General features: G+C 44.3%; 1 protein-coding gene across 2 annotated transcripts in view; it reads left to right on the forward strand.

The window, feature by feature from the left end:
• PTGES2 (prostaglandin E synthase 2) overlaps nt 1–26,019 on the forward strand; it is a 74,869-nt gene that overhangs the window by 43,192 nt on the left and 5,658 nt on the right. For both annotated transcript variants that reach the window (XM_033960592.1, XM_033960591.1), the window contains exons 3-6: nt 110–165; nt 8,642–8,794; nt 17,380–17,580; nt 17,989–18,106. In XM_033960592.1, the coding sequence (XP_033816483.1) occupies nt 110–165; nt 8,642–8,794; nt 17,380–17,580; nt 17,989–18,106 (528 nt within the window). The remainder of the gene's footprint in view (nt 1–109; nt 166–8,641; nt 8,795–17,379; nt 17,581–17,988; nt 18,107–26,019) is intronic.

The raw sequence follows: 26,019 nt of genomic DNA on the forward strand, positions 1-26,019 counted from the left end.
GGAGTGGGCATCTGTGGTACAGTTTAGCCTTGAGCTGAATTTATTTCCTAATAACAACACCCCCCCCCCCCATATATACATCAATGTTTATTTTTATCATGTCTTACAGCAATTAAATGATTCATCTGTGATCATCAGTGTGATGAAGACATACCTGTTATCCAGGTAAGGTGTTCAGGGCCTGCCAGCACATTGAGATCTACATAGTGTAAATAAATGATAGATAACTTTTTGGGTCAAACCAAAAACCTCTTGCTCTCATTGGGCTTTCAGATGAATTGGCACTGGCTTCTACGGTGTGTTGGTACCATCGATCTCCATTTTCAACATGAAGGTCCCCCCCCCTTACTTTAAATATCTCTCTAAGCTCAGTCATTCTTGCTGAGTTCCTCAAGAATGGTGGTTTTGCCTTTTCCAAATCTGAGCTCAGGGTAGTTACATATTCAGGTAGGCAATTTATTTCCTGGCCCAGATAGTTCACAATCTGGTTGTACCTGAGGCAGTGTAAGGTGGAATGAGTTGCTCAAGATTAGTGTGTCAGTGAGAAAGGTAGGTTTTGAAGCAAGGCTTCCTAGATTTACAGTCTTTTTCTTCCTGCTGAGCTACTCTTTATGAGGATCCTATATCTGACCACTAGATGTCAGCATTGTATGGTGACACACACTTTGTTTTCTAGGGGAGGTGGTCACCTTGTGCAAGCGAAGCCAGGCCTGGGAATTGAACCCAAGTCCTCTGCATGTCATTATGTAACATGTACACCTGGGTTAGGGATACCATATTTTTTTTAAGGAAAAAAAAGGAGGACACGTGGCCCTACCTGTTCCACCCCAGTCATGCCCCCACACAAACCTCATCTCCTTCTCTTCCCTGAGCTTGGAATCATGTCTGGAAGGCCTCCAAGCATACATGGATGCGACATAATGCTATCACACCCATGTTCAGATGCATGTGCCATCGTGTCACATCCGCACATGCTCAGAGGCCCAGGCACAGCCCCAAACTCTGGCAGAGCTGGGGCTTTCCAAATTCAGGAAAAAATGCCAGGTTTTCAAAATTCATCTGGCCACCCAGACAGTCCTCTAAAAAGAGGACATGTCTGGGTAAATCTGGACATCTGGAAACCCTAATCTGGGTTAGCTAGAATATAAATTCAGAGTCCCCATCGGAGAAAGTATAACGTATAATCATGGGGTTGAAATACTACCCTCAGGTGTGCTTTCCTGCTGGATGCACACCTACTTGTACTTAGAAGTTTTACAAAGTACTCTAATTCTTCTTTTGAATAATCAAATAGAAGTATTAAAGCTCAACCTTTTGGCCAAGATCAAGAACAATTTATTTATTTGGTTTTATATCCCATCCTCCCCAAAGAGCTCAGAACAGATTATAATGCAATGGTTTTCAACTTCTTCAAGCCAAGTACCCCCTAAATCTAACAAATACCAACCGAATACCCCTGCCCCACCACAGACCTGCCCCAGACCCCCCCCCCCCATAATAATAGTACTAATTGTAATGCAATTTCTTCCATTCATTTTTCATGCATACCATATAATCTTATTAATACATAATGGTAACCACAAAATTTAAAAAACACAAAGCACACTGTATGCACAAAAAATGTTAATTATCATTTATATTCGGGGTGTGTGTTTCAAAGCAGTCAAGGCAGATGACTTTAAAATATGCAATTTCACCTCAGGAACAAAAAAATAAACAAATATAATGCAAAATATAGATATAAATTCTCAAAATTGACACATTTCGATCACTAAACTGAAATAAAATCATTTTCCCTACCTTTGTTGTCTGGTGATTTTATTAATCTCTGGTTGCACTTCCTTCTGATAGTGCATCCAACACTTCTTTCTTTCTGCCTCCTGCACGCTTTCTCTCCTCCAGATCTCATTCCCTTCCCCAACCAACAAGTCTCTCTGTTCCTCCAAGAGTCCAACTTTTCTTCCTCTCTCCTCCACCCCCATTGGCAACTCTTACTGTCCGTTTGTCTTCCTCTCATCTTGAGTATTGATCTCCTTATCTCAAGAAAGATATAGCAGCGCTAGAAAAGGTTCAAAGAAGAGCGACCAAGATGATAAAGGGAATGGAACTCCTCTTGTATGAGGAAAGAGTAAAAAGGTTAGGGCACTTCAGCTTGAAAAAGAGATGGCAGAGGGGGAGATATGATTGAAGTCTACAAAATCTTGAGTGAAGTAGAATGAGTACAAGTGGATCAATTTTTTACTGACTAGGGGACACTTGATGAAGTTACAGTGAAATACAGTCAAACCTTGGTTTGCGAGCATAATTCATTCCAGAAGCATGCTTGTAATCCAAAGCACTCGTATCAAAGCAAATTTCCTCATAGGAAATTATGGAAACTCAGACGATTCGTTCCACAACCCAAAAACTTTAATACAAAATACTATATGTACTTGTATTGCAAGCGTCAGAGAGAGAAGAACCATTGACTCAGTTGTGATATGACGCATGTATACTGTATGTACTCGTATTGCAAGACTTTGCTCATTTAGAATAGTCACTACACTCTTGCAGTGTCAGAGAGAGAAGGACCATCGGCTCAGTTGTGATGTGTGTATACTCTATGTACTTGTATTGCAAGACATTGCTTGTATATCAAATTAAAATTTCATAAAATATTTTGCTTGTCTTGCAAAACACTTGCAAACCAAGTTACTTGCAATCCAAGGTTTTACTGTACTTTAAAACCAATAGGAGGAAATATTTTTTCACTCGGAGAATAGTTAAGCTCTGGAACACATTGCCAGAGGCTGTGTTAAGAGTGGATAGTGCAGCTGATTTTAAGAAAGGTTTGGACAATTTCCTGGAGGAAAAGTCCATAGTCTGTTACTGAGAAAGACATGGGGGAAGCCACTGCATCGAATGTTGCTACTCCTTGGTTTTGGCCAGGTACTAGGGACATGGATTGGCCACTGTGAGAATGGGCTACTGGGCTTGATGGACCATTGTTCTGACCCAGTAAGGCTATTCTTATGTTCTTATTCCCTCCCTTGCTGCAAAGGGAGTGGGGAAAGAGAGACATCCAGGGTGCATCTCTCCCACCCCCTCTACTGCCACATCCAACATTTCTCCCTCTCTCATCCCCCACATCTTTCACCACTGCCCATAAGTCCCATGCCCAACATTTCTCCTTCTACCATCCCTCTCCAGCACATGCCACATCTCTCTCTCTATTCCATCCACCACTAAAACATTCCTCCCCCTTACATCCCTTTCAATCTGTCCCACTGTTTCCCTGTCCACAATCATATCCAACATTTCTCCCTCTCATCTTTCTCTTCCCTATGCAACTCTGCCTCACTCTTCCCTCTCTCTATGCACAATTTTCCTCTTTCTTCCTTTCCCCAGGCGCACTATCTCTTTACCTCTCACTTATACTCATGCCCAACAATTCTCCCTTTCTATTCTCTCCCTCCCTTCCTCCATCCACATGCATCTTTTCCCCTCCAGCCATGTGCATCTCCTCTCTCTATTTCCTTCTATTCCACTTTATTCATGTGCACCTCCTTCTTCTCTCTCTCGTCATCCATGTGCATATCTTCCCTTTTTCTTCAGTTCTCTTCCCTCTTCTCCATCCACATGCATTTCCTCCTCTTTCTTCCCTTCCTCTCCATCCCATAACAAGCATAACCCCTTCTCCTCCATCCATGTCCAACATTTTTTTCACATCCAGCCAGCCTTACCAGCTCTTTCCATTTCCCCACATCCCTCAGTCCAACATTGCTCCTTCTCTCCTCCCTTCCCTCCGGTAAGTCCACCATCTCTCCTCCTCCTGCTGCCCTACAGCTGCCTGACCCAGAATTTGGAGTCCACACAGGTCCTGGCATCAGCACTAACTTCAACAAAGAGCTTTCAAGTCCATGCACTTGGGAAGGCCCTGTAGGCTCCACCCACATTTGCTTCAGAGGGGTGGTACCAACAGGGCCTCACAAGTGGATAGACTCAAAGGCTCTGCATCAGTTAAGTTAGTGCCAGTGCCGGGCTTTGTATAGACTCCAGACTCCCTGACAGGCAGTGGGAGAGTGGAAAAAGAAAAAGGGCTCTTCGTCACTGCAGTTAGCTTGGTGTTGCTCAGACTGTGGGGCCATGGGGCCACCCAGGCTGACCTGGAAGGCTTCCCTCCGAAGACAGTTTTGATGTCGGTAGGAAGCCTTCCAGGTCAGCTTTGGCTTGAGGGGGGCATGTTGCTGGAGAAAATGAGGTGGGAGATCCACGCCACATACCCCCCACAAGCAGCTCGCATACCCCTGTACACAAAGAAGGACACCTTAGTGGAATGTGTATAACTTAATCACAAAATTCAGCCTCCATAGTCATTGCTGGTCACCTGGGCCCACTTACCTATAGTGTGCTGAAAGGGATGATACCAATACATATACACCCTATAATATCTCCGATCAACCTTCTATCCATCCTTTTCTTAAGGACACATTTTGTCAAAACCTGATAATATAAATGCTTGCTGATATTACTGTAAAACTTCCTTTACCCCTTTACATAATGAGTGCTGTAAATATAACAATATCTCTCTCTTCTAGTTCATGGAAAAGTAAAAAAAATAAAATAAGTGTACTTGTATTCTCCTCTTAACAAATGTAGTCTTTGAATCCCCTGAGAATGCCAAGTTCTAAAACGCATCCCTTCCATACCTGAATGAAAATCCCCATTACTTAATATTGAAAGGTAAGGGAAGTAGATAGCTCATAGCCCATAGTGTCTTATTCCCTGCTTCCACGCCCATTTAACTGAAGCTATAAGGGGATTACTCTGAATACTATACGTAATATCTATTCCTTTACATGCAAGGCTAAAGCCATATGGTATGGCTTCACTATTTGTTGCTCCAGCTCAACATTACAATAGATACTGGTCCCTAATACCCAATTTTGTGTATACCTCATGAAATGTGCTATATTATATGTAATTTTGATCTGCAGCTTTAGCCACTTGGAGCAACTGGAATTTCATATGAAGTTGATTTTTATTTTTCACCTGCAACACAAAAGGCAGTAAGTGCACTATTCCATTTAAACTAAACTAAACTAAACTAAACCTTAGGTTTGTATACCGCACCATCTCCGCGTGCGCAGAGCTCGGCACGGTTTACAGAGTTTGAAAGGAAAGGAACTACAAAGAAAGGATATAGGAGAGGGACTGAGGAGATAGAGGGGGACAGGATACTAGAGCATGGGAGGTGATTAGATTTTTGAAAAGAGCCAAGTTTTCAAGTGTTTGCGGAAGGATTGGAAGGAGCTAGAATTTCTGAGCGGGGATGAAAGATTGTTCCAGAGTTCTATGGTTCTAAAGGGGAGGGATGTTCCAAGTTTTCCTGCGCGGGATATACCTTTTATAGAAGGGAAAGATAGTTTCAGTTTTTGGGAGGATCTAGTCGAGAGCGGGTTTGAGGAATTCCAGAAGAGTGGGATAATGGGAGGGAGGACGCCATGTAGAATCTTGAAGGCTATGCAGGCACATTTATAGAGGACTCTGGAGTATACTGGGAGCCAATGAAGCTTGAAGAGGAGTGGGGAAACGTGGTCGAACTTGCCTTTTGCGAAAATAAGCTTGGCTGCGGCGTTCTGAATTAGTTGAAGTCTATGGAGGTTTTTCTTAGTTAGGCTTATATAGATGGAGTTGCAGTAGTCCAGTCTAGAGAGGATGGTGGATTGGACGAGGATGGCGAAATGAGAATGATGAAAGCAGGATCTTACTTTCCTCAACATATGGAGGCTAAAGAAGCATTTTTTTACCAGGGAGTTGAGGTGATCGTTGAAGGAGAGAGAGGAATCTAAGATGATGCCTAGGACTTTGCTTGAAAACTCAAGCTGAAGAGTGGGGCCGGAGGGTAGAGGGATGGAGGTGGGTAAATGGTCTGAGATTGGGCCGAGCCAAAGTAGTTTGGTTTTGGGCTCATTCAGTTTCATTTGTACAGATTGGGCCCAGGATTGGAGGTTCGTAATACATGTGGAGATGTTCTCAGCGAGGTTCGAGAGGTTCGAGTCGGTTTCGAGGAGGATGAGGATGTCATCAGCGTAGGAGTAGAGAGTTTCTAGGGGGGATAAATGAAGGAGTTTCAGAGAGGACATGTAGATGTTGAAAAGGATAGGGGAGAGGGGTGAGCCTTGCGGGACTCCACATTTTGGCTTCCAGGCGGGGGATGAGGTACCGTTTGTGTTAACGGTGTAGGAGCGGGAGCGTAGGAATTTCGAGAACCAATCCAGGACTGTGGAGCTTATGCCTATTTCGGAGAGTTGGAAGATTAGGATGTCGTGGTGAACGACATCGAAGGCTGCGGAGAGGTCGAATTGAAGAAGAACAGCAAATTTGTTGCGAGAATGGAGTTGTTGCACCTTAGAGATTAGTGAGGCCAAGAGGGATTCGGTGCTGAAGTTGGGTCTGAAGCCGAATTGGTGGGGTAGGAGGATAGAGAATCGTTCTAGGTAGGATGAGAGTTGGGTGGATATGATGGATTCTAATAGTTTGGTTAGGAGAGGGATATTTGCTATAGGACGGTAATTTGATGGAATGGAGGGATCGAGATCGGCCTTTTTCAGTAGAGGGGACAATGAAATGTGTCCCATGTCGGGGGAGAAAAGGCCTGATGTTAGGGCAGAGTTTATAAGTTCGGTGAGGGAAGTGATGGCCTGTGTAGGGATATTCTCGTATAGGTAGGAGGGGAAAGGATCCAAAATGCACTTGCAAGTTTTTAATTTGAGGCAGAGTTTGGAAACTTGCGGTTCAGAGACAAGCTCGAAGGCGGTCCAGGATCTGTCGGCAGGAATGGATACAGGTAAGGTAGAGTTGGGAACAATAGAGGTCAGGGGATTGTAGGAGACTGTGGGGGGGAAGGAGCGTCTTAGGGTGGAAATCTTTTCATTAAAGAAATTTGCAAGGGCCTCGGCTGATAGAGATGGTGGAAGCAACGACGGGTCTTTTTTCGTAGTTAGGGAGCGCCAGATGTTGAACAGCGCACTGATCTGGTTGTTGGATCTGGAGATCTTGTCTCCAAAGAAGTTTTTCCTGGCTTTTTTTAATGTTGAATTGTAAAATTTAATGTTAGCCCTCCAGGTCTGTCTATCGGAGGGGGATTTGGATTTTTTCCATTTGCGCTCCAAAGCGCGACACTTCTGTTTTAATTCTCTGTGAAGAGGTAGGTACCAGGGGGCCTTTCGGGGGTAGGAGATGGTTTTGGTGGTTAGTGGAGCAAGGGAGTGGTAGGTGGACTCGGAGAGGGCAGTCCAGTTGTGCCAATGTGATTCGGGGTCTATAGGTCTAGGGTTGGAGGAGAGTTTGTTGAGAAATTTGGGCCAGAATAGGTTGCTCGAGGTTTTTTTGCGGAAGGTTATGGAATGGGAGGAGTGGGGTGGGGAGTCAAGGTGTGACATGAAGACGGGGAGACAGGTAGTCCCTAAGAAGTGGTCTGACCAGGGGACTTGTTCCCAGCGAGTGTCGTCGGTTGAGGTTTTGAAGGTGGTAAGATCAATGAAGGTGGTGAAGTCTAGAGTATGCCCTTTTTCGTGGGTTGGGGATGGGGTGGGTGAGGGAAAGCCAAGAGAGGTAAGGAAGTTGTTGAATTCGGATGTATCATTGTTGTTTGTGTCGTCGAGGTGGAGATTGATATCACCAACAATCAGAAGTCTTTGGAATTTAAGGAAGGCATTTGTTATGGTCTCATAGACGAGATTTGAAGATTTTGCCCAAGGGGTGGGTGGCCGGTATAGTAATAGGATGCCCAATGGGTGGGTGCGGAGTTCGTCATTGACTGAAGCAAGCAAATATTCTTGTTTGCTTTAAGTTCTTGACCCTTCAAGGGAATAGACAAATTCTGAAGGAGATAAAACAATTTGGGGAGACAGATCATTTTGACTAATTTGACAAGTTCCTGGAGGAAAAGTCCATAGTCTGTTATTGAGACAGACTTGGGAAAAGCCACCTCTTGCCTTGGAATTGGTAACATGGAATGTTGCTACTATTTGGGGTTTTGGCAGGTACTTGTGATTTGGATTGTCCACTATAGAAAAAGGATATTGGGCTAGATGGAACATTGGTCTGACCAAGTATGGCTATTCTTATGTTCTTAAATGGATCCTTTCCATCAGGGATGAGGACAGTTCGTTCCATTCTTTCAATTTAATCATCACAACTTGATAATGTATTAGCTCAGTTAGTGCTGCTGAATATGCTTGCAGAATTGACTAGTTTGTCTACAGATCCCTGCTTCCCTAATTTATTTCCAAGTTGCCATACTACATCAGAATTTTCAAAGGAAGCCTTTAGCTTGGTAATTGCCAGTTGGTATGCCTACAATCCCTGCTTGTTGATGGAGAAAGAGAAAGCTTTGAACATAGCAAGGGACTACCCTGCTCAGCCAAAATGAAGATGAAAGACCATTATTAGTATAGGTTTCACTACCACATGCTTGAGATATTTCAAAGATTTTGAGAGCTATGAAAAAGAATACCTGCATTAAGAGCCATCATGGTGCTGTCAGCAACTAGTATGGCTGCATGCACCTGCTGTATATGGAAAACCTCTCCTTCAGGTAACAACTTGACTTTCCTTGCAAATGAGACTGCTAATTTCAACTCTGTATTGCTCTTAGGAGGAAGAATCTGGAGGAGATTGCATCCTATTACCCATCAATGAAGTCCAGAAATGAAAAGGGGAAAGAGGTCATTGAATACAATAACAAATACTGGCTTATGCTGGATGAACAAGAGACTAAATGTGCATATGGTACCAAGGAATCCAGAGCGTAAGAATTGTTTGTGGTGGGGACTAAGCATGTGTGAGAAGCCTTGTGTATAAAGTGATGAGGTCACCAAGTCAATGTGCAACCTGTCCTGTACAGAGCCAGGTTGTAGAAAATGTTGTCTTGAGGGAATTATTTTCAAACTGGCATATGAGATTTTGAATTATAGAAAAATAAAAAGGATTGTTTTTAAGTTATTAGCTTAGCTTAGATTTGTAAGTACCTTTTCTAAAGGCTCAAAATGATTTCTAGTGCAATGTGTCTAGTGGTCCTGAAACAATAGGGTTCTGTATCTTAACCTGCAAGTTGCTTGCAGAAAACTGTCACTCATGTTTTCAACTCCACCTCCTTCCCAGGGAGCTGCTCCTGCACCCTCAGTTTGCTTTCTGAAAACAAATTTTTCAGAAGTGCTTCTGATCTGCTCTGCAGTTTTATTATTTTCAGGTATTTTTTTCAATGTTCATTTGGAGGCTTGGTGCCTAGAGGTTCCTACTTGTTGGGACCCTGCCTGGGAGAAAACATAGAATTACGCAACAGATGTCTGCTGCTAGCAGGATTAGCTCTTGGGGATAACTAGCTAGTCAGCCTGCTTTTATATTTTTTTAGTTCAGGGGCTTAGGATCAATTTGGATTTGAAGAATGCTCTGTCTTTCAAAGGAACTAAGAGGAAAAAAAAATAAAGAGATAATGAACAAGAAAATCTTCAATACTATACAGTCTGGTTTAACTCTCTGCTTAATAGCAGGACTTGCGAGTAGCTACGAGCTCTATACATGGTCTATGCACAAGTTTGGATGTTGATTACTACGTTCGTTACAGAGCAGAGCAGAACAGAATTGTAGTGTCAGATTTGTCCCATTTCCCTCCTTCCAGTTATGTCTTTTATTACAGTGCTACTTGATTGCTTTTGTATGAAGTGAGGGGTCAGGAGCAGCTCCCTGGGTAGGAGGTAGAGTTGAAAACATGATTGACAGTTTTCTGCAATTAACTTGCAAGCTGAGATACAGAAGAACCCTATCGTTTCAGAACCACTAGACACATCTACAAGAAAGAGGATTACCGAGGTAAGAACTGAATCTTTCTATACATGTAGCTGAAGAAATTTGTAGCTACAATAACGCTTGGGCACCCCATGAAATATTCAATTCTTTCTTAAGAAATGTTCACATATCAATGTCAAAAATTTATTTATCTCTGGAAAAGAAAGTGATGTAATTGCAGTTCCTTAGTACAGCAGCAGATGAATCCAGAGACCAGTGGGATAGCATACATCGACCAGCAGGTGGAGATAGAGATTGATTAACAGGTGGTCCTATAGGTTGGCATTCCTCCTGTATATTCCACATGAGACCATTGCAGAAGTCTCTTCTATCCCGGTGGTCCCCAGTGTCTCAGGACTACAATCAGCATCTTCAGTGGAATTCTCAAGCTTCCCTCAGCATGCATTGGTGGCTCAGCGAGAGCAATCTGTTCAAAGGCATGTCACTCACGACACCGGACTGGGTCGTAGTTATGACGGATGCCAGTCTGCTGGGGTGGGGAGCTTAGTGCCTTCAATCCTCATCGCAGGGAGTTTGGTCTCAGGAGGAGGCTCAGTGGTCAATCAATATGCTCGAGTTGAGGGTGATCAGGCTTGCGCTTCAATCATTTCAGTCCATGATTCAGGACCGTCCGACGAGGGTCTTTTCAGACAGTGTCACGGCGGTGGCATATATCAGGGAGGTACACGAAGTCCTCAATTAACCAGCAAGGTGATGGTCCTGTTTCAATGGGTGGAAGTTCATATTCCTCTTCTCTCGGCGGTGCACATTGCGGTCAGGCAAATGTTCAAGCAGACTTCCTCAGCAGAAATCTTCTAGATCCTGGAGAATGGGAACTCTCAGCTCAGGCATTCGACCTGCTGGTTCAGAGGTGGGGGTCTTCCAGAGATGGATCTCATGGCCTCGTCTCTAAATGCGAAGCTTCCTCGGTTCTTCAGCAGATGCAGAGAGAGGGAGTCAGAGGGGGTAGACGCATTGGCTCTTCCATGGCCTCCGAGTTGTCTTTTTTATGTGTTTCCTCCTTGGCCGATGATAGATCGTGTGTTGCATCACATATCTCTCTTTCTGGGCAGGGTGATCCTGGTAGCTCCGGATTGGCCACATCATCCTTGGTATGGCGGACCTGATCCAGCTGTCGACGGACGATCGGTTGACTTTTCCGGTGACTCCATTTTTACTAACTCAGGGGCCGATCTCCATGGAAAATCCATCCCACTTTGGTCTTACAGCCTGGCTCTTGAAAGGTCGCGGCTAAGGCATAGGGGATATTCAGAACAGGTTATTTCCACTCTTCTTCAAGCCAAAAAGAGATCTATCTCTACCTCATATGCTAGAGTCTGGTGGGTTTTTGGAAGTTAAGGAGCGCCAGATGTTGAACAATGTATTACTCTGGTTGTTGGATCTGGAGATTTTAGCACCGTAGAAGTTCTTCCTTGCTTTTTTTAGTACTGTATTGTTAAACTTAATATTGACCCTCCAGGTCTGTCTATCTGTAGGGGATTTAGATTTTTTCCATTTGCGCTCCAGAGCTCGATATTTCTGCTTCTGTTCTCTGTGATATGGGAGGTACCAAGGGGCCTTACGGGAGTAGAAGATGGTTTTAGTGGATAGTGGGGCAAGGGAGTGGTAGGTGGACTCTGAGATGGCGACCCGGTTATGCCAATTGATTTCTGAATCTACAGGTTTAGGAGCGGAGGAGAACTGGTTGAGAAATTTGGTCCAGAACAATTCGCTCGTAATTTTTTTGCGGAAGGTAATGGAATTTGAGGTACGGGGTGGGGCCCCAAGATGCAACATGAAAATGGGGAGACAGAAAGCCCCTAAGAAGTGGTCGGACCAAGGGACGTGTTTTTCAGCGAGTGTCATCGGCTGACGTTTTGTAAGTGGTAAGATCAAAGAAACTAATGAAGTCTAGTGTGTGCCCCTTTTCATGGGTTGGAGAGGATGCAGGGTAGGGAAACGTAGAGAGGTGAGGGAGTTATTAAATCACCTTGCTGGTGATGTCGTCTAGGTGGAGATTGATATCCCCAATGATCAGTAATCTTTGAAATTTGAGCCTGACTTCAGTTATAGGGAAGATGGTGGAAGCGATGATCATGGACAACATTTGCGAACACATCGAGAAAAATGACTTACTGCGAACAAGCCAGCACAGATTCTGTAAGGGAAGGTCATGCCTTACGAACCTACTGTACTTCTTTGAGGGAATAAGCAGTCAGGTGGACAAAGGGGAACCCATGGACATTATTTACCTCGATTTTCAAAAGGCTTTTGACAAGGTGCCACATGAAAGGCTGCTTAAAAGCTGTGGAACCACGGGGTGGGCGGGGATGTACACAGATGGATCAAGCACTGGCTGTCAGGTAGACTGCAGAGGGTCAGAGTGAAGGGCCAATTTTCTGACTGGCGGGGAGTCACGAGCGGTGTGCCGCAGAGATCGGTTCTGGGGCCGCTACTCTTCAACATATTTATCAATGACCTGGAAACGGAGGCAAAATGCGGTGGTTATAAACTCTGCGGCAGAGTTAGGACCAGGGAGGAGTGTGAGGACCTGCAAAGAGACCTGTACAAGCTGGAAGACTGGGCAAACAAATGGCAAATGCGCTTTAACGTTGAGAAATGCAAGGTCATGCATATAGGAAATAAGAACCCGTTGTTCAACTACAAAATGGGGGAGGCACTGCTGGGAGACAGCGGACTTGAGAGAGACTTGGGTGTGCTAGTTGATGCATCAATGAAGCCATCTGCACAGTGTGCAGCAGCAGCGAAAAAAGCCAACAGGATGCTGGGCGTCATAAAGAAAGGTATCATAACCAGGACGCGGGAAGTCATCATGCCACTATATCGGGCGATGGTGCGCCCGCATCTGGAATACTGCGTTCAGTATTGGTCGCCGCACCTCAAGAAGGACATGGCGGTACTTGAGAGAGTCCAAAGGAGAGCAACGAAGCTGGTAAGAGGGCTGGAAAACTGCCCATACGCCAAGAGGCTGGATAAGCTGGGTCTCTTCTCTCTGGAAAAGAGGAGGCTCAGGGGAGATATGATAGAGACCTTCAAAATCCTGAGAGGCATAGAGAGGGTGGATAGGGACAGGTTCTTCAGACTGAGAGGGACAACGGGTACGAGGGGGCACTCGGAGAAACTGAAGGGGGATAGGTTCAAGACAAATGCAAGGAAGTTTTTCTTCACCCAAAGGGTCATGGACACATGGAATGCGCTCCCGGAGGAAGTGATCAGGCAGAATACAGTACAGGGATTCAAACAGGGATTGGACGGATTCCTGAGGGACAAAGGGATCGTAGGGTACTGAAAGGGGTGCGGGGACAAAGGGTCAAGAATTGGATGGGAAGATAGGACTTCGATGAGAAACCAAGGGGTGATTCAGACAGGTCATGACCTGTTGGGCCGCCGCGGGAGCGGACTGCTGGGCGTGATGGACCTGTGGTCTGACCTAGCAGAGGCACTACTTATGTTCTTATGTTATGGTCTCGAGACGAATTCGGAGGATTTGTTCCAAGGGGTAGGTGGGCGATATAAAAGCAGGATACCCAGTGGGTGAAGGTGGAGATCATCGTTGACTGAGGCTAACATATATTCTAGTGAGGTGTGGTTGCCCTTTTCGAGGAGCTGGACATCGAAGAATGATTTGTAGAGAAGTGCCAGGCCACCTCCTTTTCAGTTAGTTCTGGGTGAGAAGAGGCCTTAGTAGCCGTGGGAGCAGAGTTCGTTTTGTGTAAATAGGTCACCTTTTGTAATCCATGATTCCGTGATACATAGGAATCCAGGGTCAGAATCCTCGAGTAGGTCCTTCAAAATTTGAGTTTTGTTGCATGCGGATCTGGCATTGCAATAAAGTATTGGGACTGGGGTGAGAGAGTCAGAGGCATGGTTGGGAAGACTGGCAGGGGGAACAGGCTTTAAAGAAGCGTGGTTGACTCTTCGAGGGTATTTTTTTTTTTTTTTTTTTTTAAGGGATGATTTCTGGTGCATATCAGTGTGGGGATTCTGAGGCCAGGGCAGATATTACTGACATTTGTGGAGTCGAATAGGTTGGGAGAAGGAGGTTTCAAGCAGAGGGTGGTATTGAAAGATGAGCAGAGTAGGAGAAGAAAGATCCACGAAGGTGGCTTCATGATAAGAATTAGGGAAGCCTTTGGGGGGGCTGGGAGGCAGGACCTGTTTGTTTCGCGTGCAAGTAATTTCAGAGCAGAGGAAAGGCTTAGTGTCAGCTCAGGGAGAGAGCTGGGGACTTATTTAATCTCTGAGAGATGGTTTAAAACAGGAGGGCAACTCGGCACCTAATTGAGGCTAGTAAGACAAGAACAGAGGTATGACTTAAGCGTCAGTTAATTTTTTGGGAGAGCTTAATCGTTGGAAGAGCTAGCAACTTGGCATCTAAAGAAGTAGAAACTTAGCACAGAGCCCGATCCTTAGCATTGAGTACAACTTAGCATCTGTTTTCTTGTGGGAACCTAAACTGGGCGTCTAATCAGGATAAAACTTAGCACTATGCCCAACTAATATCTGTTAGTTTCATGAGAAAGCAAAATCAGGGTGGAACTTAGCAACTAGATAAGGAGGAAACTTAGCAATAAGCCCGATCCTTAACATTGAGCACAACTTAGCAACTGGATAGTATCATGTAAGAACTTAGACAAGGTAAAGCTTAGCATTAGGTCCAGTCGAGGTAAGACCAAAGCAATCCTTCATGCATAAGAGGTGGAGGAAGGAGGGACAAGATGAAGGAAAGCTTCCTCCTTCCTCTGCCTTGAAGAGTCGATGGAGGGAGAAACTTTCGGTGGCCCTCAAAAGGCTGAAGAGGAGTCAGACGCTGCAGTGGGCAGAATCAGCCCGATCGATCCTGAACAGGCAGGAAGCTTTTCAGTGGCCCTCAATGGGCTGGAGGGAAGCAGGGGCTCAAAGTGAGCAGAGGCAGGGCTGATCCCTCCTGCTCAAGTGGCGTCGGGTGGAGGAAGGAGGGACAAGATGGAGGAAAGCTTCCTCCTTCCTCTGCCTATAAGAGTCGCTGGGGGGAGAAACTTTTCGCAGCCCTCAATGGGCTGAATAGGAGTCAGATGCTGCAGACCTAAATGTTTAAGGTTTAAGTAGACAAACCTTCAAAATGCTGAGTAACAATATTCTAATCATGTATACCTGATGTGATACACCTGTGTGTGATTTGAGCCACTTTAAGTGGAAGGATATGTGGGGGTGTCTTAATTTATTCCTCAGTTAGAATACACTTTTTTTGTGGATATTATTTTGTTTCATTAGGAAATCAAGGAAAATATTTGTTGTTTAACTGCAATTTAATTCACTTTCTTTTCCAGAGATAAATAATAATAATAAAAAAAAAGATTTGGCATCAATATGTGAACATTTCTTAAGAAAGAACTTAATATTTCATGGGATCTCCTAATTTTTTCATATGGCTGTATTTGGCAAGGCATAGCTAATCTGAATATCACTGAATAAAAATTGTATGAAGCTGAGATCATGCTTGGAAGGGAAAAAAGCGAACTTTGTCAATGTTTCATCCATAGCCTCTAGAGAATTATTTAAGAAGTATTTGATGGTGATTTCTAGATGAGGCTCTGCCCCCACTGAATAAAGTGGCTTTTTAAAAATATTCTATATTTAGAAGTGGGTCAATAAAGATCTTGATACAAATTTCATCAGCAGAGCCTTTATTGCAATCTATGGACAGAGTGGATGTGACAACAATACTGGAGACTAGTGCTGCTTGATTCCGATTCAAATCAGGTGAATCGATTCAAATCAATTCGGGTTTTTGTTTTTTTTTTAAATCGGCTTATGGCCGAGGGTGTACTTCGCCGTTAATTCTCAGATACCCGCTGAGGTAAGGAACCCCCCACCTCCCTTTATCACTCAACGTCACCGCAGGTTACCAAGCGCTTAGGGTGGCCCAAAGGTCCTGGTAAGGGAAATACGCGAGAAAATGCCACGAGAAATGGTTCAGGCTTTATGCAGCTGGTGGTATAAAGACGCATGGCTGGGGCAGGGAGAAATGATCTCCGACACATTCCCGGCCCTTTGTGGTACTGTCAGTGACCATTGGCCTAACCATGGTACTTCAACTAGCAGTCCACAGAAAATTCCTGCCAGTTGTGCAGGGCTGGCGAGAACCTCCGACAGTGGCTTCCCCCCCTCTGCTTTCCTCCCAGCAGCTCTCAGTACTTGCCTGCAGCAGCGATTCACTTAGGTAGCCTTGGGGCTTTTGATAAGTCGCAGCCCGCCTCTGATGATGCAACTTCCTCTTTCCTCAGAGGTGACGTGACCCATCAAAGGACCCAAGGTTGCCTAAGTCAATCCCTGCTGCAGGCAAGTACTGATTGCTGCTGGGAGGGAAGGGGAGGAAGCCACTGTTGGAGGCTGGGAAGCTGCTGGATAAAGGGAGAGCTGCTACTGGACCTGGAGGGAGGGAGAAGGAGAGATGCTGCTGGGAGGGGAGAAGGGAAGGGAAGGGAGTTACTGTTGGATAGTAGGAGGAAGGAAGGGAGAAGGGGTACTGCTGGACAGGGGAGGAGGAAAAAAGGAAGGAAACAGCTGGTAGGGAGATTAGAGGAAGGAAAGGGGTCAGGGTGGAATGGAGAGATCAGATGAGGGAAAGGGAAGAGACAGGAATGAGAAAGTAGAGAGATTGATGCTGGGAAGGGGGTCAGCAGAGAAATAAGGAGAGGGGTCAAAGATGCTAGATCTGGTGTAGGAGAGATAAAAAAGTAGAGCAGTGAAGTTGGAATGAATCATGTAAAAAGGCATGTAAAAAGGAGAGAGGGGGTGCAAGCTGGATGGAAAGGGGAGGGGACATAAAAAGAAGGCAGAGAGTGAATGGAAGGGGCAGATGCTGGAAGGAAGAGAGTGAAAATAAGATGAAAGCAGAAACCAGAGATGACAAAAGGTAGAAAAAATAATTTTCTGCTTTGTGATTACAATATGTCAGATCTGAAATGTGTATCCTGCTAGAGCTGGTGTTAGACCGCAAACGTGAGCTAGGATTTAACAGAGAGAGGAGTGTGGGTAGGAGAGGGCAAAGGGGGTGAAGAGGCTATAAAATAAATCCACCAGGATGTTTGGAAAAAACAAACAAACACCCAATTGGGCAGGAAAATTGAATTGAGTCGAAATATCGATTCAGTAGGCTGAATCGAATCACAAAAAATGTTTTTTCCTGAATCGAGCAGCACTACTGGAGACTCCACTGGACAATGTGATGAAATATGCAACTCTTGCCTCCTCCATGTTTGTGCAAATAAGCATTAATCAATAAATAGTTTTTTCCATAATAGGAATAATGCATATATGGGGCAGTGTATTTGATGTGGTCTCACCTGTGTAGGGAGATGCAGAAGCAAGTACTTCCTGCTTTCTGCCTTATTTCCCTCTTCTGCTTTGTGTTAGTGTGAAGTGATATCACTAAGTGCATATGGAGCTTGTTCTGTATAATCTGATGGCAGCATTGCACTAAAGAAACCTAACATGTAGACAATGATGAAGTTTCTGCACTGACATGACATATGCTTTTTCTAGAGAAGAAATGAAATGGCGACGTTGGGCAGATGACTGGCTGGTGCACCTTATCTCTCCCAATGTTTACCGCACTCCAAGGGAAGCCCTAGCTTCTTTTGATTATATTGTGCATGAAGGGAAGTTTGGTGGTGTTGAGGGGTTCTTTGCAAAATATGTTGGAGCGATGGCCATGTTTTTCGTCAGCAAAATGCTGAAGAGGAGGTTTGTTCCAATTTGTGATTATCATATCTTTGTCTTATCATATCTTTTGATTATCATATCATATCTTTGTGATTATCATATATTTTGATTTTTTATAATACATTTTTATTTTTTGGTACATTTATCCCAGTAGTGTACATGTAGCCACTGCAGAGTTATAGAACTGTTTCAGCTGCATCCTGCATGACAGTCTGGTGGGATGAGTGATCACTATTAATGCCAGAAAGATGCAGGGTTTTACCTAAGTTAGAACTATAACCTGCAGCTCACCATCAGCCTGCATGCCTTCTATAGTTGTTTCAAGTCATGATTCAAAATGTTTTAAGTAAATTGTATGTCTTTGTGAGAAACAAGCCTTTTCATCCACATATGCACCAACACTTATAAAATGTGCTTTTTCCAATACAGGCATAACTTACAGGATGATGTCAGGCAAGACTTGTATAAAGCAGCCAATGACTGGGTGGCAGCTATTGGCAAGAAGAGGCCATTCCTAGGTGGGGAACAACCAAATCTTGCTGACCTGGTGAGGAAAGACTTCAGGCCAACGCCTATATATTTTTCCAGTGCAATAGGCAAGACATTCTAGACAGTAGTGTTATTTCCTTTTAGCCTCATGCTGCAGAAGGAATCCATGCTGGATTTTTCACTCTGCCTCTATAGTACTTTACTTGGCTGTTTAGCTCCCTCCACAGTTCTTTCCTTCTGCATGCATGACTATAGATGTGTTTGTTCTGCTCTCTCCATTTTATTATTTTTAATTCATTGTAATTTTGTTCCCGTTTCGGGTATTTTAGTGCTTGGAGTGATTTTAAAGTTCTGCTTGTGTGAGAATTCAGACTTCAGTCTATAGCTGACAGCCTGATCCCACTGGGCACCTGTTAGCCAGCCTGCATAGTTTTCTCTGGAGATCGGGGCTGTCCCTGATGTGGTCTCACCTACTGTTAATCAAGGGTTGAACGCAGGCTATTAGGCGCCTTTAGAAGGCTGGCGGTGTCTCACAGGGTGCCAGCTGTGTTGTCACATATCCGCCCGAACCGGTGCGCATCAGTTGGTCCGTAGGGTAGAGGGGTAGTCAGACATGGGAGTTTGGCAGCCTGAAGATCAGCTTTCCTGAACTATTTCCAGCATTGTGGCAGTGAATTTTCTAATCCAGCTTCTCTGAGAGAGCTGAAAGCAGGCCTGTCCTTTGGGCTGGCTACAGCGCCCCAGATATTGACCATGGTGATGGTTGTAGTAGTGGTGGCACCTGTGACAGATGGGTCTCCAGGTTCACCCTTACTTGGCTGACTGGCTGATCGAAGCTCCCTTGTTGGATGAGGAATGGCACACAGTGGAACAGGCCCCAGGTGCTGGAGGACCTGGGCTGGATTGTCCATTTCAAGAGAAGCCATCTCATGCCTATGCAATCGCTGGAATACCTGGAGTTCTTTTTGACTACAGTGGTGGGCTGTGTCTCTATACCAGAAGCTGTCATGCAGAACCTGTGTGCCCAGTTTCTGCTCTTCTACAGTTGCCAGCTCCGTCAGCTTGGGATAATCTTTAAGTTCTGGATCCATGGTTGGCTTGGCTGGATCCGTGCTTGGCTCTCTCGCTGGGTTTCATACAGGGATGCCTTGCAGAACTGTCTACTTTAGACTCTGGAAGCCCAAGCAGACATGGACTGATGGCTTCTCCCACAATCTCCACTGCTACATATTGCCTCCTGGATTGTGGTGATGACAGATGGCAACCTTCGGGGTTAGGGAGCGCATTACAATCATTGTCCTGTTCAGGTGTGTTGGACACCCTCTCAGCGAACAGGGTCAATTAGTCGGTTGGAGCTTGGAGCAATTTGTCTAGCTCTGATGAGATTTCAGAAGACTCTGAAGGGCCAATCAGTTAGGGTCTTTTCTGACAATACGACCATAGTAGCCTCCATCAATTGCCAGGGAGGGACTAATAGCACTCCTCTGGCCCAGGAAGCTCATCTTCTTTTTCTCTGGGCAGAACCTCTTCTCCGAGCGCTGACGGCAGCACATGTCAGCTGCGCATGTGGCGGGAGTAGACAACATTAAAACAGACTTCCTCGACAGATAGACACTAGATCTGAGCGAGTGGATCCTGTCTCCAGATGCATTCCAAGCAATAATGGGGCAATGAGGGTAGTGCTGCCTCCACCTCATGGCCACGGCTAAAAAAAAAAGAAAAGCAGATCGCTGCTTCTGATAAAGATCTAAGCCCGGAAGTGATCTGATGTGCCTGTGCAGAGGTCACAGCTTTCACCCGAGTGCCTTTCTGGACCTTCTCACAGGGTCCGGTTTTCACGGAAGATCTGGGTTACTTTGCTCTTAAGGCATGGCTTTTGAGTACACAGCCTTGGAGCATAAAGGATATTCTGCCCTGGTTGTTGATACTCTTCTGAAGTCTAAGAAGTCATACATTCAGTGGTGGGACAGGTGGTGCTTTTTCCAAAATGGTTGTATCGATTTCAGGTGCTCCCTCTGTTATTATCTTATACTTACAATGCACACCTAGCTAAGGACTTACAATGTTTTTTATGGGGAGGCAAGCGACCTCGCATGCAATTTCTTAGGATGTGCCTGCCTAGGGACAGGGGAGGGTTTGGTTTATTTAATATTCGCTGGTATGCCCTGGCCTGCCAAATGAGACATATTAATGATTGGTTTAGAGGTACTTCTTATTTTACTGCTACTTCCTTAGAATTATCTTTGTTAGCTCCTTATCATATCAGCTATTTATTACATGTCTCTGACCCGATGCTCTGCCCAGTAGTGGCACAATACCCTATCTTTGCCCCAGCTCGGTTGGCACGGCAATGGGTATGTAAATCTGCTAAGTTGTCTTCTGGGGTCTCTATGTACTTGCACATCCAGGGTAATTGTTCATTTATGCCTGAATTACAAAATGTTTCCTTTAAAAGATGGGATATGAGAGGATTACAATATCTTTTTCAATTGTTTTTGGATGAAGGACGGATGGCTACTTTTCCTGCATTATGTCGTACGTTTGACTTACCGGCAATGGATATTTTGCTTATTATCAGATACGACATTATATTCACTCTTTACCAGCAGAACATTTAACAGAGGACAGTCGGGAAGCACTTTCTGAACTTTTTAGTCTCTCAGCACAACAGAGGATTCCACTTCGCTTTCACTCCTAAGCCTCAGGGACTGCCAACAGGGGCCAAATCTGGACATTTTGGCAGCATCCTGGGCAGAAGACTTGCAATGCTCCTTGACAGCACAGCAGGTGCAACGAATGTTAATAAACATCAAAAAAGTATCCTCTAATGTTACTCAATGGGAATTACAGTTGAAGATTGTTTTGAGACTTTACATTTCACCTGAGCGAGCATCCCAGATGGGAATCACTCCACACCATAATTGTCCAAAATGTGCTCAAGCACATGCTTCATTGGGACACATGCTCTGGACTTGCCCCCATATTCTGCAGTTCTGACATAGATTTGGACAATATACTACATCTATCTGGAGCACTATTTGGATATTATAACATAGCAACGCCAAAACCTAAAGGGATGGCAGCATTTGTGACAAGATTGTCGCTTCTGGGAAAAAAAGCTATACTGACTAACTGGATGTCCTGGGACCCGCCCTCTTATAATCAATGAAGATCCTTGATGATCGTACATGCTTCATTGGAGAGGAGACAGGTTGGGGATCTGGACCGTGGTCCGGGCTGCCGCTTCTGTCAGATTTGGGAACATTTCGGATGCTCTGCTGTGCTCTGTTGTGCTCTGCTGGTTCATTCATTCCATATCTCACAATGTTTGTCTTTACAGTTTGTATTTTAAGGCTCATTCATATGCTGGTTTCCACTGTCTGGTTGTTTAATATTACGTTTTCCACAGACTGCATGGACATTTCATCTGGTCTTGTGTTTTATACACTTCAGATTCCTTTTTTACACCATGTACATTTGTGTTTTTCCAATTATGTATTTACATATGGCTTTATCTCATATTTCATATCATTTAATGCTGGCCATTGATTTTAGTATTGAATTTGTGAAGGTAACCACATGCTTCCTGAGATGTTATTGGACTCTATTTCTATATATGCGGGGAGGGGGGTTGGGTGGGGTGTGGTTGGTGCACATATCTGAGATTCCACTGAACACTTCTGTATAATTTTCTTGTACTTTGTTGGAACCTGAGCTCCCTCCATTTATTCAGCAAGCAACTAAAAACCTGGCTCTTCTCTAACATATAATTTCTTTTCCCTTACTTTTCCACTCGATTTATAAACTTATGTAAACCTTTTCCTACCCTTTCTCATTTTTAAGTTCTTGTAAACCGTGCCGAGCTCTACTTCCGTGGAGATGATGCGGTATATAAACTTAAGGTTTAGTTTAGTTTAGAAATTTAATAAAAATATTTAAACATAAGAAGTCATACATGGTTTTGGCCTCCGCTAAGGTATGGTAGGCCTTCCAATATTGGTGCGCCCAAGACCAGGTGGACCATTATTCAGCTCCAAACTCGCTAATTCTCGCCTTTTTCCAGGCTGGTTTGGATAAAGGCCTTAAGATGGTTTCTCTTTGGGTCCAAGTTGCCAGGCTCTCCTGTTTTAGATCCCGGAAGCATCTGTCTTCTATGGCATCTCATCCTGATGTCGCTAGATTCCAGAAGGGGGGGCTCTTCGTGTCTGACTGCCGGTTAAGCGCCCTTTCCCTTCCTGGGACCTTATCTTGGTATTGTCCAGCCTTACTAAGGCTCTTTTTGAGCCCCTTCGAGATGCTATCCTCTTGGATTTGATTCTCAAGACCATTTTTCTGGTCACCATTATATCAGCGTGTGGTGTATCAGAACTACAGGCCTTGTCTGGCAGGGACTCTGTATTTTGGAGATGGGGTTTCCCTTCAGACGGTTCCTTTCTTCTTGCCGAAAATGGTTTTGGTTTTCCATGTGAATCAGGAAGTGTGTTTACCTGCCTTTCACCCTACTGGTTCCAAGTTACAGGACTACCTGTTGAAGAAACTGGATGTGTGCAGAGTTCTTCTGCATCACCAATGAGTTTCATCTCTCTGATTATTTGTTTGTGCTATCTCATACAATTTCCAGATAGATCCGTGGGTCATTTCATCAGCTTATAGTCTGGCTGCGAAACAGTCTCCTATTTCTGTCAAGGCACATCCTACCAAAACTGTGGCCTCTTTATGGGCTGAAGCTAGAGCTGACTCCCCTGAGATTTGCAAAATGGCAAGATGGTCTTCTCGTCACACACATTTACCAAGTTCTACTGAGTGACAAGACAGGACTCCACCTTTGGGTCCTCGGTCTTACGGGTCAATGCAGCAAGCCCACTCTAGTTTGGTGGGGGAATGCTTTTGTACTGTCTAGAATGTCCCTACTGTCTAGAATGTCTCACCTATTGCACTGGGAAAAGATTATGTACTTACCTGGTAAGCTCTTTTCCAGTAGATAGGTGAGACATTCTAGACTTCAACCCTGTCCTTCCTGCGCATGCTTACAGTTTTCAGTCTATTTATGCTTCTCCAAGCTGATTCTTGGATATCTATCAGCCCTTGGGGGCTGGGAAGAATTTGTATATATGTTTCAATTTATGGGAGGAGCGGAGGGAAGAATATGGATGCTAGACCAATGGGGGGGAGGTGTAGGGAACAGTTGAAAGGGAAAGGCACAGTTACAGAGCATATGGAAGAAGCAGACAGTGGATGGAAGGAATTGAATGAGGAGAAGATGAGGAAAGCAGAAACCAAACAACAAAGGTAGAAAAAATAAATTTCTAATTTTTCTTTTCTTGCTTCAGGATAAAGTAGTATATTAGTTGTTTTGATAAAAATTTATAAACAAAGCCCTGCCAGCTGAAGATCTTTCTTTTTTTATTATTTATTTATAATCTCTATAATAAAACCCTAAGCGGCGCATGCGCACTCCCACCTGCATGTTCCGTATGTCCGTGGCCGGAAGGAGTGCGCATGCGCGCCTACAACTGCCCCACACTCGCGGCCCTGTTTGCATTCCTGTGGCAGCAACTGAGTGGTGGAAAGCAGCCCCGCTCCGCCCGTTGACCCTTCACAAATCTTCCGGCTCCAGCAGCGTAGGCAGTGCTTTAAACACGCTGCTTCGCGCCCTTCTACTGCCGATTTCCTCTGCCATGTCTCTGATGACATCATCGGAGACAGATGTGGGAGAGGAAATCGGCAGTAGAAGGCCGCGAAGCAGCGTGTTTAAAGTGTTGCCTATGCGGCTGGAGCCCAGAGGATTGTCGGCGGTGGGAGGGTCAGATGGGTCAGGAGCAGGCCAGATCGAGCAAGACAATGCAGTAAAAGAAGGGGGAGGGGCCGAACGGAGCAGGCCAGATCGCGGTAAGAGAAGGAAAAGGGGGGTGGGGAAAAATGCTGCTATTGCTACACAGGAACCTGGAGGGGAAGGGAAATACTGCTGCTGCTTCTGCACATGAAAGGGGGGGGATAGGAGGGAAATGCTGTTGCTGCTGCATAGGGAAGTGGTATGGAAATGCTGCTGCACATGGAAATGGGAAAAAATGACAGACAGACAGCGGGAGGGAGGGAGACAGAAAGAAAGAAAAACATAGGGGCAGGGAGAGGGACAGAAAGACAGACAGAGAAAGGGGGCCAGGGAGAGAGAGAGAGTCAGTGGGAGGGAGACAGACAGACATATATTCTAGCACCCATTAATGTTAACGGGCTTAATGACTAGATAATAAAACCCTAAGCGGCGCATGCGCACTCTACCTGTGTGCTCCGTATGTCTGTGGCCGGAAGGAGTGCGCATGCGCGCCTACAACTGCCCCACACTCGTGAAGGGAGAAGATACAGAAACAAAGAAAGACTGACAGACAGCCAGGGAGAGAGACAGTAAGACAGGGGGCCAGGGAAGAAACAGAGACACATTATTATTTTGTATTTTAACGTATATTCAAATTTGGATTTTAATGTAAATCGCTTAGTATTTTATGTATAAGCAATTCATCAAATTTTGAATAAACTTGAAACTTGAAAACTTGAAAGGGGGGCAGGGAGAGAGATAAAAAACATAAAGTAAGAAAGAAAGAAACGCCTCAGTGACCCATTGTGCTAAAAGTCTACACATCTATTCTAGCACCCGTTAATGTAATGGGCTTAAACACTAGTTTTACAATAAGTATCAAGCATAACTTGTACAGAAAGCAAAATCCAAGCCAAGAACTTATTATCAATATAGGAAATATATAATCAAAAGTAAATCAAACAAATTGCTTAAATTTCAGCTCAAGTCCTCATTGAGATCCAAAATGCAACCTAAAGCGAGATTTTTAATTAACAATATATAAAGAAGAAAAGGACAACTAGTTATACTGAGTGAGGATGCCCCATAAATATTCTATTTCGGGCTTAGCTCTTATCTTTTTCCTTTTCCAGGCGTGACAATGATAGAAATGTTGTTAACTGGAAAGGTTCAAAGAAAACATTTCTTTGAGGAATAATGCACAAAAAAAATTTACTTGGATGACGAAGATAAAACGACACCCCTAGGGCTAACACTCCCAGTTTTAAAAGTAAAAATTCTCTACGATGCCTCTGGATATCTCTAGCCAAGTCTGGATACATTTGTATTTTCATTCCAAGAAATTGTTTCCGCTTGTTTTTGAAGAAAAGTCTCAATAGCCAGTTCTTATCTGGTGCCAAAGCTACTGTTAATAGTAAAGTTGCGGGTATCGCCTTTCCTTATCGGACAATTCCAATAAGGTGGATACATTCATATTTTCTTGTATAATTCTTTGCTGCTGTTTTAGTTTCTGTTGATTATTAGGGAGATAGTAAACTTGAGTAAATTGGAGGTATCATCTCCTCCGATATTTCTAAAATTTCTAACATGTATTTCTTCAACATTTCCTTAGGCGTTACCATCTGAACCCTAGGAAAATTCACAAATCTTAAATTATTACTATGAGAAAAATTATCCAAAGATTCAAGTTTCTTTCTGAGATTAGCATTGTCTTTAATTAATGTTTCTTGAACATGTTTAGTCTTTAATATCTCCTGATTGATATTTCCAATTACTTCTTTAGATTCTCTTTACTTCCTGTTTTTAATTCTGAATATCAATTGTAAGAGTCTTAATTTTCTCTTCTAATTGTTGAAATTGAGGGTTTATTTGATTAGGTAGACTGGCTACCAGATCCCAGATAGAATCAAGTGTTACCTCTCAGAGCTTCTATACTGAAGGTAACTGTAAGGAAGTAATTCCCTCACCAGTTGATTTCCTCCTCCGTTGATCACTCTCCTGGTTCTGGCCATCCCCAGACGTTGTCAATCCCTCAGTTTCTATGCCAAGACTCTCCTGAGATTGCAGAGTCCAGCTCCAAGCTCACCTCAGCATTTTCACCAGCCTCCAAGGCAGAGTGAGTTTCCTCTTCTGAGAACTCCCCCGCCCGCGGGGAGCTG

This window comes from Geotrypetes seraphini, chromosome 10 (assembly GCF_902459505.1).
Source record: "Geotrypetes seraphini chromosome 10, aGeoSer1.1, whole genome shotgun sequence".
NCBI lineage: Eukaryota > Metazoa > Chordata > Amphibia > Gymnophiona > Dermophiidae > Geotrypetes > Geotrypetes seraphini.